The sequence below is a fragment of the Epinephelus lanceolatus genome, chromosome 22, assembly GCF_041903045.1.
Source record: "Epinephelus lanceolatus isolate andai-2023 chromosome 22, ASM4190304v1, whole genome shotgun sequence".
Lineage (NCBI taxonomy): Eukaryota > Metazoa > Chordata > Actinopteri > Perciformes > Serranidae > Epinephelus > Epinephelus lanceolatus.
The window spans coordinates 30,091,187-30,109,953 of record NC_135755.1 but is presented as its reverse complement, the minus strand read 5'-3'; the positions used below and the strand labels follow the sequence as shown (position 1 = coordinate 30,109,953).

The 18,767-nt window shown below is 40.5% G+C and overlaps 2 protein-coding genes across 3 annotated transcripts; one reads left to right on the top strand and one right to left on the bottom strand.

The window, feature by feature from the left end:
- Nucleotides 1–600: 600 nt before the first annotated feature.
- Nucleotides 601–2,446, top strand: c22h11orf68 (chromosome 22 C11orf68 homolog). Its single transcript, XM_033609872.2, has 2 exons — nt 601–693; nt 1,180–2,446. The coding sequence occupies exon 2, from the start codon at nt 1,224–1,226 to the stop codon at nt 1,965–1,967; it is 744 nt and encodes a 247-aa protein (XP_033465763.1). The 5' UTR covers nt 601–693; nt 1,180–1,223; the 3' UTR covers nt 1,968–2,446.
- On the bottom strand, nt 2,447–17,997 carry rela (v-rel avian reticuloendotheliosis viral oncogene homolog A). 2 transcript variants are annotated; one of them, XM_033609871.2, is made up of 11 exons: nt 17,859–17,997; nt 15,691–15,726; nt 14,286–14,431; nt 12,810–12,955; nt 11,722–11,813; nt 9,994–10,128; nt 7,246–7,350; nt 6,070–6,285; nt 5,856–5,936; nt 5,664–5,747; nt 2,447–4,739 (listed from the first exon to the last, which is right to left on the bottom strand). In XM_033609871.2, exons 1-11 carry the CDS (start codon nt 17,863–17,865, stop codon nt 3,883–3,885), a joined length of 1,905 nt encoding a protein of 634 aa, XP_033465762.2. In that variant the 5' UTR covers nt 17,866–17,997; the 3' UTR covers nt 2,447–3,882. The 2 variants fall into 2 exon arrangements, with proteins under 2 accessions (XP_033465762.2, XP_078020455.1); XM_078164329.1 differs by having other exon boundaries at nt 14,286–14,422.
- Nucleotides 17,998–18,767: the final 770 nt, after the last annotated feature.

Below are 18,767 nucleotides of genomic sequence, written 5' to 3'. Positions count from 1 at the left end.
CTGCTTTGTTGCAATATTTTTTTTTCCATAAAAAAAATGTCTGGGAAACTTAGATTCAAATTTATTCTTAATTGAGTTTTTAAATATGCCCAATAGAATATTTGATTTTTATTATTAATTTGGAATATCTTTTCATCTAACACCCCCATATGATGTATAAAGGTATAAATTCAAGATAAATGTTGGGTGGGCCAGCCAAATTATAAATTACTTTATTTATCTTTATCTTGGATGGCCTTTTCTGGTGCCCTGTACTTTTTGCACAGATCTGTTGTCTGTACCTACTATTTCAGGTTTCATTTTCCAGTAAATTGAGATAGCTGAAATCTGACCATACATACAGCAGAATGATTGTATGAAAGGAAATCACCCATGTGATCTAATATGGCATATAAGTATACGTTTTTTAAGTATTTCCCATAAAAAGGACCTCACATCTATTAACAGTTCAACCATATCACTTACCAGTGTATTTGTTAAGGCCATCTGTGTATTTGTCAATGTAATCTTTCTTTGTAAATGTGAGAATTTCAGTTTGAGAAGCTTCACATTTTTGTCCACGCCAAGCACCGGTACCGTAATTGCACGAATAGATGCGCATCAAAACCCAAACGGCGGTTAGCGTGGCCGCAGTCGGGGGTTCAGAGCCTGTGCGGAAGAACAACACTGGAGAACAAACTCCAACATCTGCAGGTAGGTTAAACCTGAACGGCCATAAATTGCGATCAATGTGCGTTAATTCCTACTGTCTTAATGCAAAATATGCGTGTTATAACGTTAGGTGTGATCAACAGCTGGCTGTTATTAGCCTTTCTCCAAATTAGTCAAGAAGACGAGCATGGACGTTGGGTAAAATGGCTAGCTACCTAGCTAGCTACAGTTAGACCGGAGCCAAGCAAATATTTTCTTCGTGTTTAGTTACACGAGTTATACGTCAGCTGTAGATGATACACAAGCTAAATGAATAGCAACTTATTTGTGTAAAAGAGTTGGCTTTTAACAAACATTAATTATTGAACAAGTGCTAGTGTAGCAGGCTAGCACGTTAGCATAATTAGTAATGGTAAACATCCGCAAACAATCCAGCTATCCACTCTTGCCTGGATTTAAACTAACAAAGAGGATGCACCTGTGGTTTAAACGTGCATTTAATACATAACGCTCTCCTCTGTTCAACAGGATAAGTTCCAGGACTTGTTCAATTGCCTCACACTGACACCATCATGGAGGAGGAAGGGCCCCCTGCAGATGGCGAGGTGGAGACCTCCTTTGCTGCAGAGACCTATGCAGCTGAAGCCATGGCTGCAGACATGGACCCCTGGATTGTGTTTGACTCTAGAAGAACTCCCAGATCCGAGTTTGATAGCTGGTTGGAGAGCAACGGGCCCTCGCAAGTGAACAGATTTGGTGATGAGGAAGGTGGTGTTAGCCCTGTGGGTTGGATCGCTGTGCTGGGCCTGAACCACTGCCCCAGCAGTGGGGATGTTTTGGGTCTTCAGGAGAGCTGGGAGAAACTTTTGGCCAGCGGGCGGCCTGTCAGCTTCCAGACAGTGAAGGAGCTGGCCCTGAACCACGGTGTGCTCACGGGCAAATGGCTGATGCACTTGGACTCCGGTTTCAAGCTGAATCATGCCTGGGAGTGTGTGGCCAGAGCAGCCCTAGATGGCAAGATCTCTCTAGTTAAAGTCAGTCCCCATAATCCCAACGGAGAGGGCAAGCAGGTAATATGTGCCTATAACCAGAACTTCACTGATGAGAGCGAGGTTATACAGTTGGACTCCATCATCCGTGCCACAGGGGTCAAATGCCCTCTCACCTACAAGCCGGACGTGTACACATACCTGGGAATCTACAGGAACAACCGCTGGAAACTTTGTCCAACCATATACGAGAGCAAATTTGACCTGGAGTGTGTACCCCGGCGTTCCCACATTATCAACAAAATCACCAATCTGGAAGTAACATAAGCCTGTTGGAACAAGAGGACAGTTTTGCAGAACGGGTAAATGAAGAGGCACTTCGTGATCCCATCAGTTGGGTTGTGCGTTACAACTCACTGACCAAGAGGGGTTTAAAGTCAGTGGTTGTATTTTGATCTCAAGTTCTTCCTTTTGGCAAAAAAAAGCACTAAATCTCATTTCAGTCTTTTCCTCTTATGCTTTAATATTTCCTAAGTGACCTGATCTATTGTCACTATTTTTTTAAATGATCATATTGTGTTCATATGTAGGAGTATTTGTATTCTTGATGTTCTGTTTGTAACACACTAACACTCACCTGACGAACAGGGTGGTTGAAGAAATCCTTGATTTGTATGCACAGAGGAAAATTTGCATCCAGTGAAGATTTTCTGTACAATATACATTTGTTTGGCTTTATTTTTTTTCGGTTTGTACTGAACCACGATAACAGAGTTGCCAAATAAAATCTACTTTTGAAGACCGTCTTAATATGTTGTGGTTTTTATTGCCAAGAAAAGTGTTTTGGAATTTGGACAGAATTAATCATTCATTCAAGCATAAAGGCATATAGTATTATCTGCTTACATCATACCTGTATAAAACAGCATAATTCCATCTTAAAGCATCTTTTACAACAGAGTTGAAGCGAGTTAACCTACAGGTCTGAAACATTTGAGTTAAACTGCAGCCATTTTTCATAAAATAACTGAAGATAAAAACTGATGAGACCAGAGGAAATTCAGCAGACACAGAACCAAGATTTGATACAGCTCGTGGGTGTGTGCTTCTTTGCTATAAGCATGTACTTATTAATGTTGCTTGTTTGATAATTATTTATATGTAGACCTTCATTTGGTTTGCAACACATACTACGTTTTGTTGAGACTCAACAAAGGCACCTGTACAAGAGACATTAGATTTACTGCTGACCTTCAGAAATCACAAAGTTCCAAAGTAATGCCAGGGTTCCCACGCATTTTCATGGAAATATTCCTAAACTTTTCCAAGGCTTTTTAAGGACCTATAATAACATTTTCATGTCCATTCACAACCTATAAGGACATGGCTGTATAGTATACTGTATTCCAACTGTTAGTTAATGTATTATAGTGTATATAGTAAGCAAAAGGTTGCATGTCAGAGCTACATTACATCAACTTTAATTAATTTGCCATGTTACAATTCATTAACTGTCACGATTAATTCCATGATTTTTCCAAAACTTTAAATGATTTACGAGTACCCTTCTCCAAACCTCGAAAATGAGATTTAGAAATTTCATGACTTCTTTAGGTTTTCCATGAATGTGGGAACCCTGTAATACATGGGGATATTTAATTACAGGAACAGTGGACATAATGGACATGGATTTGCCTCAAGGTCCAATCAAAATGCCTTTCTGAAACTACCTACTGTATAGTACAGCAGACCAACCTTCCACATTACAGAGTGATAATCTCACTGACCACAGTTCCCGAAATTGTTGAAATGGCAAGTACAAAAACATGCTAACATATTCCACAGAAAACCTCAAGAGAAAAACATTTGGACAGATGCCTTCAGCAATGCATCTGATTTGACTGTCTATAAAAACAAAGTTAATGATTGATGCTAAATATGGGCTTAAGGGCAATGAAATCTGTCAAGCTTCAGTCCTGTCTTATCATACGTCGGTTTAACTGTATTTAAATGACTGGCAACACCTGCTAATTGAATACCATAAAGAGTCTTTGCTGGTATTTCAACAAGCATGTCCACAGTGAGCAGTATTGCTACATTCTGTCCCTTGCAGCCCTCTTATATCCACCTTGTTTCCTTTGTTGTATTTTGTAACAACAAAGAGTTTCAGTTCTGAAGGTTAAGGGGCAGATGCAAGTGGTCTATGTAAATATGTTCGTAAAAAAAATAACGGGGACAAACTTTAAGTGGGGTGTCCTGACACAAACCCAGCTTGGCTTCCACTATTAAAAATGGAAATCAGACGATCCTCGTCAGCAGACATCAACTCATCAAACTCATCCAGCACAGCAGGCCGGTGATTGCCATTGTTGGATGCCATGTCAATCATGCCCTCATTCTGGAGTAAGCTGACGATGCTGTTGGGGTAATTCATCCAGGTGCTTCCTGGCATGCTGGCAGGGTCAGAAGTGTTCTGGGATGCTGCGCTGTGGGCAGCAGTGGAAGAGCTGGGAGGGGCAGGCTGCTGGCACGAAGCTTGAGCCGACATCGAGGTGCCGTTTCCACCACTCTCGTTCATAAGCGGGGGGCTCAGAAGGTCCTCAAAGTCGTCCATGTTTAGGCTTTCCAAATTGCATTCCCTAGCTTCGGAAAAGCTAGGGAACTCTGGGATGTCATCGTCCACAAGTGGTGCGTCCACCCGGAACTGAGAGCCCTGGAGGGTGAAGGAGCTGGTGGCCTGTGAGGGGGCCGTGCTTGCCTGAGAAGCTGCCTGCTCCTGGGCGATGCCTGAGGAAATGTTGGGGAAGAATTCGTGAAGGTCTGAAAGATTGACAGTTGAGTAGTCCTGGTTGGCAGTGGAGGTGGTGGTAGAGGAGCAGGAGGATGGTGCTTGGCTCATTGTAAAGTTGGGCACCGGTGTAGCTTTGGGCTGGGAGCCCAGGCTCAGGCTCTCCATGATCCTCCATGTTTGGTTTGTAGTTGCAGAAGAGATGGAGGGGGAGGCCTCCACCTTGGGCTGGACTGAGAAGAGCTGGCCTGGTTGATAAGAGTAGGTAGGCTGGGGTTTTGCTCCACCTGCAGCAGCAAGCGCAGCAGATGCTGGACAACACAAACACAAAGAAAACAAGGAATTCAGTTGGAGTCCCACAACTGAAATTCTGATAGTAATATTATTTTTATGCAGAACATTACCTACACATGGGGCTGAGCAATATGGCTAATAGAGATACTGCTATATTTTTAGACTACATCTTGGTACATGATCTCATCTAAACTACTGTAGACTACCTAACTGCTAAATAAACTACTGTTACAATAAAGTTAACGTATTGTTATAATAAAGTTAGATTAGGTACTGTTATAATAATGTTATAATGAAATAAATCAAAGTGGAACCACTGGAGCGTTTATTTTGCAGCACCAAGTTTGACTCGCCCCAGAAGTGTTGATATTTTTTTGCCGTGACCTTAAAGTTTCCAGTCAACAGTTAACTATAAGCTACTAGCTATTAACAATTAGCGGAAAGTTACACCATTACAGTAGCACTGTTAAACATGAGGATTTATTCACTGTGAGCGGGAAACAAACTAACATCTCCCCTGTTCATCTATTCATAATATTTGCAAGTCACACTGGTGCTCCATGGTCACAAATTGTGACTAACGGTCATGGTCTAGAGCCCCAGTGCAGACACAAAAACACAAGCCTTGCTTGCTCACACACTATCGCCCAGGAGAGAGTGGTCTGGATGGACTGGGGAGTCTTTTCTGCGACAGGGATGGAGCCACAGGAGTGAGCAAAAGAAACCGAAAAGCCAATGCAAGTAGCTTAAAAAATGACGGGATAATTTATACGCATACGCACGAATATTTGCAATCTAGTCATTTTATACATCCTACATGAAACTAGTCCCGATACATTGAGTATAATGGATATATCGCCCACAACTACCTACAAGTTATCAGTTTTAGGTTGTTTTAAGATAATGTCTGACATGTCTCTATATCTTTTAGACAGACTCACCAACTTGTGCATTCATTGATGGAGGCTTGGCTGTCACAGTTCTCCTTGCCGGGCTTATGTGCCGTCTATCTTGTGGAATGGACACTGAAATTCCAACAGACATGATTATATTACACTGCAACTAAAATCACTATTACCTTTTATATAACTATCAAGGAGTAAGGGGGACAGAAAAAAAATTCATGAACATACCACTAGACAGCATGGGCCCCAGTTTGAGGCTCTGGAACATGTCCCCAGTACGCTTCCTCTTGTCACTCAGCCTGTATTCATCTACAGGGGTCATTTTTAATAAGCAGTTAGAAGACAAGCAAATTCATCTCTCAGGTATTTTAAGAAATGTTTTATATTCTCAGGAAAAGCTTATAAGAGTAACTTGTGAAAAAATTAGAAGACTGCCTCTTACCTGGGTCAGCGGGCAGGTACTGGAAGTCCATCGGCTCGCTGACCTCGCGATCAGAGGGCCGGCGGAGCTGCATCTTCACTCTAATGGGCTCGGTGAGGTTAGTGTCGCGGTACGGTGGTGTGCGGAACACGATGGCCACCTGCCTGTGGACATCAGCCTGGGAGAAAGTGCCCTTTCCTTCCCAGGAGTCCTGGAAGAAACGCACCTCGATGTCCTCTACAGGGAAACAGGCATTGGGAAATGTAAAGAGATATCAAACTGAGAATGTAAACTCCACAAGGTTTTACAGCACATATGCCTGCCACGATCCAACTACTGCAAAATAAGTGAGAGAAAAAGCCTTGTTTTAATTGAAAAAATGTGTGATCTTCGATAATGATCGTATAACTTTGCTTTGTTTAACTGAGTGTTAATTAGAAAGAGATAATGCAAAGAAATGAAACAGAGGAAGAAAGGGGTTCACAAGAAGCAGGGAGGCTGAAAGTTTGAAGAGCTGGACTTTATATCAGTATCACAGCACCCACACAGGAAATCCTTTTGATGCGAACCTCATGATACACTGCGAAAACTTTCAAATTTAACAAGCACAGAAACAAAGTGGAAAGCACTTCATTATCGTTATACACGTATGGCGTGTTAGTCATTTATTAGAGAATAGGAGAAATTAGAACGTTGGGCTAGAGGAAGAAAGCTTTTGGTTCATGACTGAAGTCACTCAGTTGTAACGTGACTGCTTTGCATTACACAGCAGATACTGTGACAGGCAATGAAACCTTGCACGTGCAACAATGGTGTTGACCAAGAATATCACCACATACTGGTTGTATTCTCTGTAGGTTCATCACTGCAAGCAACACCTTTCATATTTAACAGCGTCATTTCATCCATAATACAAATAAAAACACTGGTTAGTGGAGCTTTAAGGACATTTTTGAGAGGTAATCACTAACAAATAGGACAACCACTGCATACACAAAAATTCAGCACCACCAAATTACCAATATATGGGGATTATGAAACAGCCTGCGATTAATTGTGACAAGGAGTCATTTATGACTCACATTATGAGTCAAGGTTCTATTTCCAAGCACAAGATAAATACTTCCTGTGAATATTTCTTCCTGAAAGCTGAACCTGTCAACTGACAGAAGCACATACAGTTCAGGCATATGATACCTTTTTGTACTTTGTCACACAGCAGAAATATTTCATCCCCTCCTTTGCAGCTTCCAGAGTTGCGGTTGACTCTGCAGATCTTCAGCTCAGCTGTGTTCGGGGCCCCTTTAAGAGAGAGAAAGCATTTATGAATACATATACAAACTTATTAATACAAGACCGAGGCTACAGATTAACATCACACACCTTTGCAGAGGAATCTGGGCTGTGACTGACAAGTCAACACTACCTTAAGGCTCTGATCACACATATAGTGTTTTAGCAGCTGGAGGTGGCTTTTTTAAATTGCTTCAAATGGGAGTGAAGTTTTTTGCTTGGTGTTTTTGCATTGTTATGAGCCTTTTTGCCGGAGCACTCTACACTCAAGTTGAAAAAACTTCACCTTAGAGTGGAAAAGTGCCCTATGTCATCTCCACTTTTTCCCCACTGTCTAAAAGGATGATTTTAGAGACGGGCCTTCCGCGGTGGTCATGACAGGAAGTTTACAGTTTGTAAAAAATGGAAGAGAAACTGGTGGTGCTCACAGTTAATCAAGACTGCAGTATTAATAAGCTCTGACAGCTGTTTTATCATTGCTTTTGAAAGTTTTGGTGTCACGTATCATCATGCTGCAGCCTCTCTGCTGCTGTCTGCATGTCAGGGCTGACCTCCTCCACACACATGCAGACACACACAAACATAGCAGAGTGAAGTCCGAGCCGCGGTGCAGATGAAGTGAAGATAACTTGGAGATTAGTCTAGCTGACGACTACTACACTTGTTACTGTGAGTAAGAGTTGTAAATACATGTGTTCAGCATGTAGAAAGGGATATTTCTGTCCACAGTCCATCATTCACCACCGTTATGGTTTACAATCGTGGTTTACACAAGCACATCGCACTAGCGAGGCTTACAGCATATTGTTAAAAACAAAATGAAAGCTGTCTGTATGTGGTCTGTTTAACTTAGTCTGCCACTTATATTCAAATGTACCTGAGGCAGCAGGGGGACAGAGAGCAGAATGCATGACTGATACTGATGTCTGTGTTCTTCATGCTTACATAATGTTACTTTCTTCTTCACTCAATACTGTGATGTCAGGAGGAATATTTATTTTATTGACATGGCAGATTTGTGTCCAGTGAGATGTGATTGAGTTTATATAGTGACTTTGCTGTTGTAAACATGACTGCTGCTGCAGTAGACTGTATAAAACTGTCCTGTGTATTGTTCTAAACACTTGACCTCAAAAGGAAAATGTCACGAGGTGAGGTGTGTGTGTGTGTGTGTGTGTGGGAGAGGGGAGAGGGAGATTTCTGTAGAAAGAGTGTGTTATTGGTTACTCATCATGCCACCTGTTCCGCTTCTATGCACTGATAGCTCTTTTTTATTCTGCTTCTACGTTATGTGATGTTCCACGATCAGTTAGATGACAAAAAATATATTCTTTAATATGTCAAATGATAAACATTGCTCATTTTACTACATTAATTTGCATTTGTTTAAAATTTTTCATTACCAAAAGCTGAAAAAAAGTTTTGCTCGCTGCTGAAAATGTTTGGCCCATTGACATTTTCTGGTTTTAAAATCCAGCCCGACTGAATATGTAATTGAGTAGCCCTGCTCAGCGCCATTACTCAGGCACAGAAGTGGAGACATTTGGTCAGATACTGATTTGGTGACACTAATCTTGGGTGTCCATCTTAATACTGTGCTGATTATAGAAATCTTTTGCGCTGTTGGGGTGAAGATGTTTGAGAAGCATCAATGTTTTCACAGACATGGACATAAACTCTAAGAGCAACTTGACTATTTCATTGAGGCATACTACCTTGAGGTGGTAATTGTAGTTGATTATGTACTGTTTTTTTTTTTTAACCTAAATTCTGTAGATATACTCTATTTTCATATAGAGCTGTGTATTAGAAGGGTTCCGAGTTACAAAGGGCGCAGCCACTGGACAAGATTCAAGGTATTTTCTACTACGACTGAGACTAGTTCTTGTAAATACCTTCATGCTAACAAGAAAAGTTCACATGCAAAGAGGAACAAAGAGTATCTGAGGTAACAGGGCCTCAGAATACCTTTTGACACTGGTTGTAGTGGTGTGCCTAACTTTTTCATTTAGGTGTGCCAGCACATAAGGTACGTGCACTCAAGATTTTTCACCATGCCTTTGCATACATTTAAGCATTACCTTTTTTGTCAGTTTCCATACACATTGGTGATTTCCTAACTGGGGTTGGGAGAGTACACTGACCTCCCAATTTGGCTCATACCCCGCTTTAGGAGTCACAGTTCAGTGTGAGGTCGGTGCAGCAGAAAAAACCAAACGCATAACGATCTGTTTGTTTCCATTTATTTTGAACAGCATATGTTGCTAATGACATCAGCCTACAGCTAAAAGTTTCCAGGCATAATTTGCCCTTGTAAACAATAAATGGAACAATACAATGAATTTCTGCCACATTGGTGCCTCCAGTGAAAATGTTTAGCCATATCTGACTGATTTCTGGTCACAACCAAAACAATCGCACTCTGGAGTGGGGAATTAAAGGTTGCAGGAGATGTGCAGGTTGGTGTGTGAACTTGCTTACCCAGATACAGGTATTTCATTTAAATCCAATATAGGTTTATGAGCTTACCCTGACATTAAATCCTGGGGAAAGCCCTGATGTGAATTAAAAACTAGTTCAAAGATATTAAAGAGCACAGAATACCTATATTGTATACGTGCTTGTGTGTGCATACATGTGTTGTCCACTCACTGTTGTCATAGATGGGCTGCGATACCACAGGCTCCAGAGGAAACAGCTCTCCTGTGGGCAGAGTGATGGAGGCCTGGAAGCAAAGCCGGACTGAATTCAGGTCAAACTCCTCCTCCCACACCTTCGCCTCCGGAACTGCAGCCAAGACACAGCAGGGAAAGGGTGGGGTGCACAATCAGGCAACACAGCAGTCTGATTGCATCCTGTCATATGTATGCTATCTGAATTTCACGATCAGTCAAGGGTGAAGGTAACAAATTACCTTCCTGTTGTTATGTGTGAATGAATGAATGAAATCAGTTAAACAGTGGCAATGGGACTGTTCAGTATTTTTCAACAAATTATCTGATGGGGTTTGAGTTTCTGGTGCTATTACTCTGTTAAGCCATGGTGGCTTTCACTGCTAATGCTAAATACCCAGTTTAGCTAGTTTTTAACACAGCAACAGTGAAAGCTAAACAGGCTACAGGTGTAAATATAAACATTTAGCATAAACAAGAGGACAGAAAGACACAGTTAAAGAGTAATGATATCACACTGTCTAAATATTGTATCCATGACAGTAGCTGGACATATCATACTTGACTAATAGCTAATAGCTTGTCTAGCTTGACTAATAGCTAACGAACTACCCAGATAGCTAGTTCTTAACACAGTGCAAGCTAAACTGGCAATAGGTTTATATACAAATGTGTTGTTTTAATAGGAGGACAGAGAGACACAGTTATAGAGTGATGATATTACACTTTCCATAAAATGTGTCCATTACAGTAGCTAGCTTGACATTAGCCAAAAAAACATCTAGTATTTTACCATTGTCGTCTATGAAACAGTGATTTTAAGCTTAGCCTTACAAGTTAATTCACGGTAATGAAATATGTTACAATATGTTAACGTTACAAGCGCAAAATCAGTAGCACTAGTAGTATTTTTTAGGAAGAATAGACATTTTTTTATACAAATGAAATGATGACATAATTTTCAAATTTTCATTGCTCATGCCAGCTGCCCTATTAGTTAACTAGTTCATAACACAACAAACAGTGCAAGCTAAACCTGCTACAGGTTTAAATACAATGTTGTATTAATAGGAGGACATAGAGATACAATTATAGAATAAAGATCAAATGTATCAATGATAGTAGCAAGCTTGACATTAGCCAAAAGCATCTACATTGTGTTTTACCATTGTCGTCTATGAGAGCAGCCATTTTAAGCTGAGTTGTTAGCCTTGCAAGTTGATTCAAAGTAAGAAAAAATGTTACTAGCACAAAGTTTGAAGCACTAGTAGTTTTTTAGAAGAGGCGTTTAACAAAAAAAAAAAAAAAGATAAAATCTATCCATGACAGTAGCTAGCTTGACATTAGCCAAAAAACATCTATCCAGCTACAGTATTTATCTTGTATAAGGACATTCACCTTCAAGCTAATGTGTTAGCCTTGCAAGTGAGGCTAATTTATGGAAAAACGTTAGAGCAAAGTTAGCAGTGCTGGTGGTACTTTTTAGGCAGAATAGGCATCTTTTTTATTTTTTACTTTTATCAATAAAGTTTACTACAAAAATATCAGTACTGGCTCAGTGAAATCATAGTCTATAAATCTGAGTGGGACATTTAGGGGCTCTCTCCAGACTGCACATGAACTTCTCACACAATGACTTGACAGAGAAAGGGCAACAACACAGTGCGTGCTTTGTGTCACACACTCTTCTTTCAGCATGAGCACTTACTGTTGAAGGGGTTATTATTGGTCTGCAGCCTACAAGTGATGGCCTCATTCACATCCTTCTTCTTGACACACTGTATGCCCAGGTTCTGAAAACTGAAAGCAAATACAGTCTAAGACCGAAACGAAAAGACAGAAACCACTGAAGCATACATGTAATTTCTAATTTGATACTATGAAATCTTACACATTTTTTTTTCTATGTGAAACAAAATACCCAGGGGACCAACACATCATTGTGGTCAAACACAGCTCACACATGGTGTAAGTATTCGTATCATTAACCTCATTTTTAATCTTCTTTGCACCTTCACTTGGGACACTTTTGCTCCCATAAAAGCCACATTTAAAAATAAAGCATCATCACTATGGGTCACTGACCACATCCGCGAGCTGGGAGGACAGTTTGGGAGAGTAAAGTGTGAGTGGAAAAATACTTGACCTTAAGTGCACTACAATTAAATGAAGATATTTTAGACATTAACTAATATGAACTTGTAAACGAATGTATTATTATTGTATTATATATCAATCCAATGTGAAAAACAAATGACTAATAAAAACAAGTACACTTAATCCCCTGTATCACAATACTGGCAGTGGAGGGCTGTACAAACTGTCTGAATTTCCTCACACTTGTGATAAAGACAATTATTCGAAAAATTGTCAAATAGTTGCCGTGATTTTCGAAAAGTGTTTTTGCTTGTGCTGCCCATCCCTAGTAGCAAGTTTTGACTGCCATACAGGATACTGACAGACAGCGAAGCAAGCAGAGGTAAATTCAACTTGTCGTTAGGTGATTTATGCTGTTACTGTGTTACTCACTCCAAACCCTAGGTGAAGCCGGCAGTTAGTTTTACCAAGGTAACGGCGAACACGTCATCTCACACAAATGATGAAATCCTTATCTGGGTCAATCTCAAACCTTGTTTTGATGTGGAGCGCCAGTTTCCCTTCGAGACAATTCAGTGTAATTTTAAACCCTCGTAAAAAGTGGCATCATTTCCTCATGTTTCTCTCAAGTGCGTGAGACACAGAGCATGGCACCTCTGTCTGTCACTATTAAGCCACATATCTAACTCTGAAGCCTACCTGTGTATTCGTCTCTCCTGCAGGTCCGCCTCGTAGTAGCCATGTTTGCAGTCTTTCCCAACCAGTTCGTGGGGGTGAGGCTTGTGCGGTGGATTCTTCGTCACCAATGAAATGCGAACACGCAGGGGGCCGCTGTAGTTGTGCACCTGTAGGGAGGAGTATGTCAAACTTTTATGATGCCAAAAGGGAATTTAAAGGGCACCTGAGCAGAGCGTGCTTACAGTCTCATTGAGAGCTGATCTCATTCAATATTGCAGCCTTCTGCTCAAACAGACAAACTTCAAGTAATAACTCACAAGATCTGAAATGTAACAATGTGTTATCATGGCTGGATTGAATCTCAGCAACTTTAGGCTATAGCTGCTACATTTGCGACTTCTATACGCAATCCACAGTATTCTTAGAAAATAAAACAAAAGAGAAAGAAAGCTACAAGGCCTCACTCAAAAGTGGAATTGCAAGGTGCTGGAGTTGAGTCTCTAGGAAAAGTTTTTAAAAACCTTCCAATGAATAGCTTCTCGCTGAGAATCAATGTTTAGCTTAGCATTAAGACTGGAAACAGGGGTTAACAGCTAGCCTGGCTCTGTCTAAAGGAAAAGAAATCCACCTACACTACCAGCACCTCTAAAGCTTACTAATTAAAAAAATGTAATAACCCCCTCGCAGTTGTATGCCTCTGTCAACCAGTCAAGTTGATGTCTGTGAAAACATGGATGCTTAACATACATCTTCAAGGTGGGCACCCAAGATTAGTGCCACCAATTCAGTAGTTTATGTTTTCGGACAACATTATGATGTCACAGTGAAGTTGACCTCTGACCTTTTGGATATAAAATGTCATCACTTTGTCATTTTATCCTGCTAGACATGTGTGTAAAATTCTGTCATAATTAGCATATGAATTCTTGAATTATGGCCAAAACCACATTTTGTGAGGTCACAGTAACCTTGACCTTTGATCAACAAATTCTTATCAATTAATTTGTGAGTTCAAGTGGACGTTTGTGCCATATTTGAGGACATTCCTTAAAGGCCTTCTTGAGAAGTCATGTTCATGAGAATAAGAAGAACGCAAGGTCACAGTGATCTTGACCTTCAACCTATGAACACCAAATTCTGTTCAGTTCATTCTTGAGTCCAAGTGGACAATGGTGCCAAATTTGAAGCTAAATTTGGGACTCTGGCCACAGCTATCGCTGGTGCAGAGGCCTAAATATAATAATAATAATAATTGAGTTATTAACTTCTTTGTTAATATGTACAAACGACTTAAAAAAATACAACTGGTCATATTACAGGGGGTTATGTGCTGGATGAGAATATATCTAAGGTCATGGAGAATAAGGACAGGTGGGTACCCCCCCCCCCTTTTTTTTTTTTCCCCAAACTTCCACCAAAGTGAATTATTATGTCATCCTAGGTATATTAGATGGATCACAGCTAGATAGCATGCTCAACAAGTATCACCTATCTCACCTTGATGGCTGGGTGGGTCTTAGTGGTGTCATTGCTTTTCTCTCCGGGGATGCTGCCAGCTGAACGTCCCTCACACTTATACCTAAACCTCATGCCCCTCTGCTTTGGCTGCTCGATGATCTCTATGAAGGGGTTTGCTGCTTGGACTGATGGACAGGTGGAAGAGAGAGAAGAAGAATGATGTTATTTAAATGTAGTATCACTGTATTTTAGAAATATATCACCCATCTCGCGAATTGGGACAAATCATGTCCTACCAAAAAAAAAACAAAAAAAAAAAAAACAACAACTTATAAACACGGTAATTCCATTTTTGGGATAAAACATTATTTTTTAAAAGGATTTCTAAAACTAACAGTACATACTGATAACACTGGTGCAAAAAATGAACTGCTACAATGATCTTTATTTAATTTTTTAAAATTGAAAATATTGTCTCTTTAAAGATGTGTCCCATCTTTTTTCAACGCCACCAGATTTCAACAAAAACATAATTTAATCAGGCATAAAAGGGGTTAGCTATATCTACTAGTTTGCTACTCTGTGTAGGTCTACACGTTACCACAGGCCAGTAACTTTGCATCATGTACGTTTATCTGTATGTTTCCATTTATTAAGCAACCAGTAAAATATAGTCACTTTAGTGGCATGTGTGATTCCATTGAGTTAACAGTTCAGTCATACAGTGCGGTTGACATGGGCTGATGTCATGATGATGATGAGCACAGCTGGAGGTTTGCAGTGAAGTATCCAGGCTTCTGTCTTTCCCTTCATCATTTATCCCAACTGTTATTTGTGGAAATGTGTTCATCTTTGCAGTGCAAAGTTTGTTGTGACGACCGTTAATGTAGGCTAATTAATGGTTAATGTAATTAACAGTAGGTGTGTAAGTGTCTTTTAAAGGCTGCATTACCGTAAAGTGATGTAATTTTATGAACTTAGCAGACTGTTTTCGCTGCTCCATTTGCTTTTACCCATTTAGTCACTGTGTCAACATTACTCATTGTGTAAATATTTTGTGAAAGTACCAACAGTCAACCCTAAAATATTGTAGCAACATTGATAGTGAGGTATTTGGTCAAAAAAATATCATGAGATTTTCTCCATGGCGCCCAGTCCGACTTAACAGTTAGGAACACAGGTAAAGTAGAGTGATACATGCGTAGTTAACAGTCCCAGGGATGTTGTACATCAATCAAATGATTTGGCTGGACCTAACCGTTGCTTAAACACAGTACCCAAATTGTAAAACACTGCTTGTCTGCACTGCCTCACTTGAATCAGTGTGTCAACACAGAAATAGCTCTGTCATTGATCATCGGCGCACAGACTGATGAAATGTTTACTCATGAAAAGTCTACAGTCAATACAGAACACTTATCATTTACGAGAAGCGGCCTCTTACCTGGGTTGAGTGGGTTTATGCCCCATCCATACACACCTGTGGCGGACAGAAAACAAGAAAAGACATGTCAACTACTTGTTAGGCAAAATCCTACAGTGATTAGTGGTTCACCATCCACGGTACATGACACACAGCGTACAGTGGCAGCACCGATGACAAAAACCAAAAGCTGCTTTCAGCACATATTTGTGGCTTAGTAAGAGTTTGTCATTTGTGCTGTGGTCACTAAGAGTGGAAATCTACTAGACAGCGCAGCGTCCAAAGAGGTCAAAGGACGCTGAGATACAAGGGCTTCCCAGCTAAATATAATTACTCGCCATAAACTGCCTGCCAAGGGCAGAAAGAAGACGACATGCAGAATAAAGCAAACAATGACAGGCAGGGTGTAATATCAGTATCAGATTACCCGCCTTGTTGCGCGGTGACTCCATTGTGTGTGGAGAGCACGCAGCGCTCCAGTTTCAGGTATGTGCTTAATGAATTACTGAGATTCATAAACAGAGGCGAGGTGTGACAGAAAATCAGGAGGTCAAAGCTCCACCCAGCAGCTAGTCGGTCTTTGATGAGACCGCACGGGTAGGATACTTTCCAAGTTGTAACACGCCTGCTTCCCAGCCTCAGACCAGACTCACACAATGTGAAGCAAATGACTTTTAGTTATATTACATAAGATCTACATTAATGAATATGTATCTTGGAATAAGACAAAGAACAATGGCTGATAAGTGTGCAACAGTTACACTTTTCACCATTTATTTGAAACACACAGACATCCCTGCCTATTTATTGAGTCTGACGTTGTGAAAGTGAAAGTAAATGTCTACCACAAGTTGGCCTTTATAAATCACTAAATGTACTAATATTAAATCAGAGCATCTGAGACACTCGTGTGAATTTGAAGGTGTCACTGCTTCCACACTGTTGACTTTTGTGATATGGATTTAGGGCTGGAATTGGATATGGATTTAACATCAATACTATATTAGTATTGTGACAAGAAATTAGATATCATCTTAGATTTTGAATATCGTAATAATGTAAGTGTTGTCTTCTCCAGGTTTTAAAGGCTGCACAACAGTAAAGTGATGTAATTTTATGCACTAACCAGACTGTTGTAGCTGTTCTATTACATGCTATGAGTCATTAAATACACATTACTAATGATTATTAATCAGAAATCTCACTGTGTAAATATTTTGTGATGGTACCAATAGTCAACCCTATTTGTTCAAAAAATATTGTGATATTTGATTTTCTTCATATCACCCAGCCCTACATAATCTATGTTAAATTATATTAACTAGTTTCTATCAACAATGTCAATTAATTTTGGTAGGTCAGGTCTGGGTTGTGGAAAAACCTAATAGTGACACAACATAATATCCATATAAAGTTGTGTTATTTAATGTTCTTTGGCTTACAGTCAAATATTAATGTGATATTAAATAGAAACATTGGCAGTGTTCATTCAAATCGTCACAAAGTACTCTTCACATCGGCATATATATGTCCCACTGAAAGGCCGGTATCTCTACGCAACTTGTACAAAACATGGTGTGCTATTTCCATAATTTCCGTCCACTAACAATGAGGTGGGCGCTTGTTTTACACAGTCTACGGGTGGGCGGTAGCAACGCCATGAACCAATGGGGCATATTTAAATAGAAACGAATGCTACCAGGTGGGTTATATGTTAGCCGAACTCAAGAGAATTTATTAACAATAACAGATAAGAAAACTATTATTGTCATAATTATCACATTTTCTATAAATAAAGAGATAACCAATGAATCGACAAATCTTTAAAGGAAGTTTGGCGATTTCAGTCACTTTGGGGAAATCCATGAGGTGGACAAACCCAACAGGCCTCTTGGCAGCTCGACACTGTTTGGTTCACGCGCGCCAGGTGAGTTAGCTACACACAGAGGAATAAATACATCCCATGTATAGCATCGAGTTTCACAAAGCACTAAGTTATGACAAACTTCCTATTGTAGGTTAGCTTACGTTACTGTCCGGGAACAGCAGACTGCCCTTGTTAGCGCACAGCCAGTGATAGCGGGGCTTTCCCCTGCGCGCAAAACAACTCCCTGTACAGTTTCACCTCCACTCTCTGGACTGATTCAACAGGCCGAGCAAACACACCCATGTCACCCAGTCCACCTTACCCTCCATGGCTGTGTCCGGGTCCGACTCCCGCTTCTCCGTCGACACCAGTGTTTGTCTGTTTGTTTGTTTTTGTCCTCTAAAAGACGCTGCATACGCGACAGTACGGACTCTCTAAAACTTCTTGACAGAGCAGTTCTGTCGCCTCCTTTGCTCCACCCACAGCTGTGTACGACATTGCACTGATAGTAAAGCTGGACGGTGCAAGGCTTCCGGTATGAGCAGTGCAACTCTTTACGTAATACACTGAGAACGTGACTTCAGTATTTACAAAACCTCTGAAGCGGGCTGGGCTACATGAATCAATTTATAGTCTTTATCGAAATGTCTCTCTCACACCCACTAGCGCAGTAGTTCCCCAATATTTCTATTTAATTTAATTTTATATACTTTATTAATCCCTGAGGGGAAATTCAATTTTTCACTCTGTTGTCAATTACACACACATGCACAAACAGGACCTATACATGCACTAAGTGGAAAGATGTCAGAGTGGGGGGGGCTGCCCATGACAGGCGCTCCGAGCGGTTGGGGGGTTTGGTACCTTGCTCAGGGGCACCTCGGCAGTGCCCAGGAGGTGAACTGTCACCTCTCCAGCTACCAGTCCACGCTCCATATTTTGGTCTGAACGGGGACTTGAACAGGCGACCCTCCGGTTCCCAATTCAAGTCCCTATGGACTGAGCTACTGCCGCCCCCATGTTATGTTTATATCTTAAATAATAATCTAAACTTTTAAAAACTGTAATTTCATTTAGTTTTATTTGCAGAAACAAACAAAAACATGCTGAAATATAGGATTACTGTAAATGTATGTTTTAAAATTTTTCTTACACTCCTTTAAATCGAGAAGGCCCTGCGACCCCCCACGAAGCTTTGGTGACCCTGAGTGGGGTCAGGACCCCCAGGTTG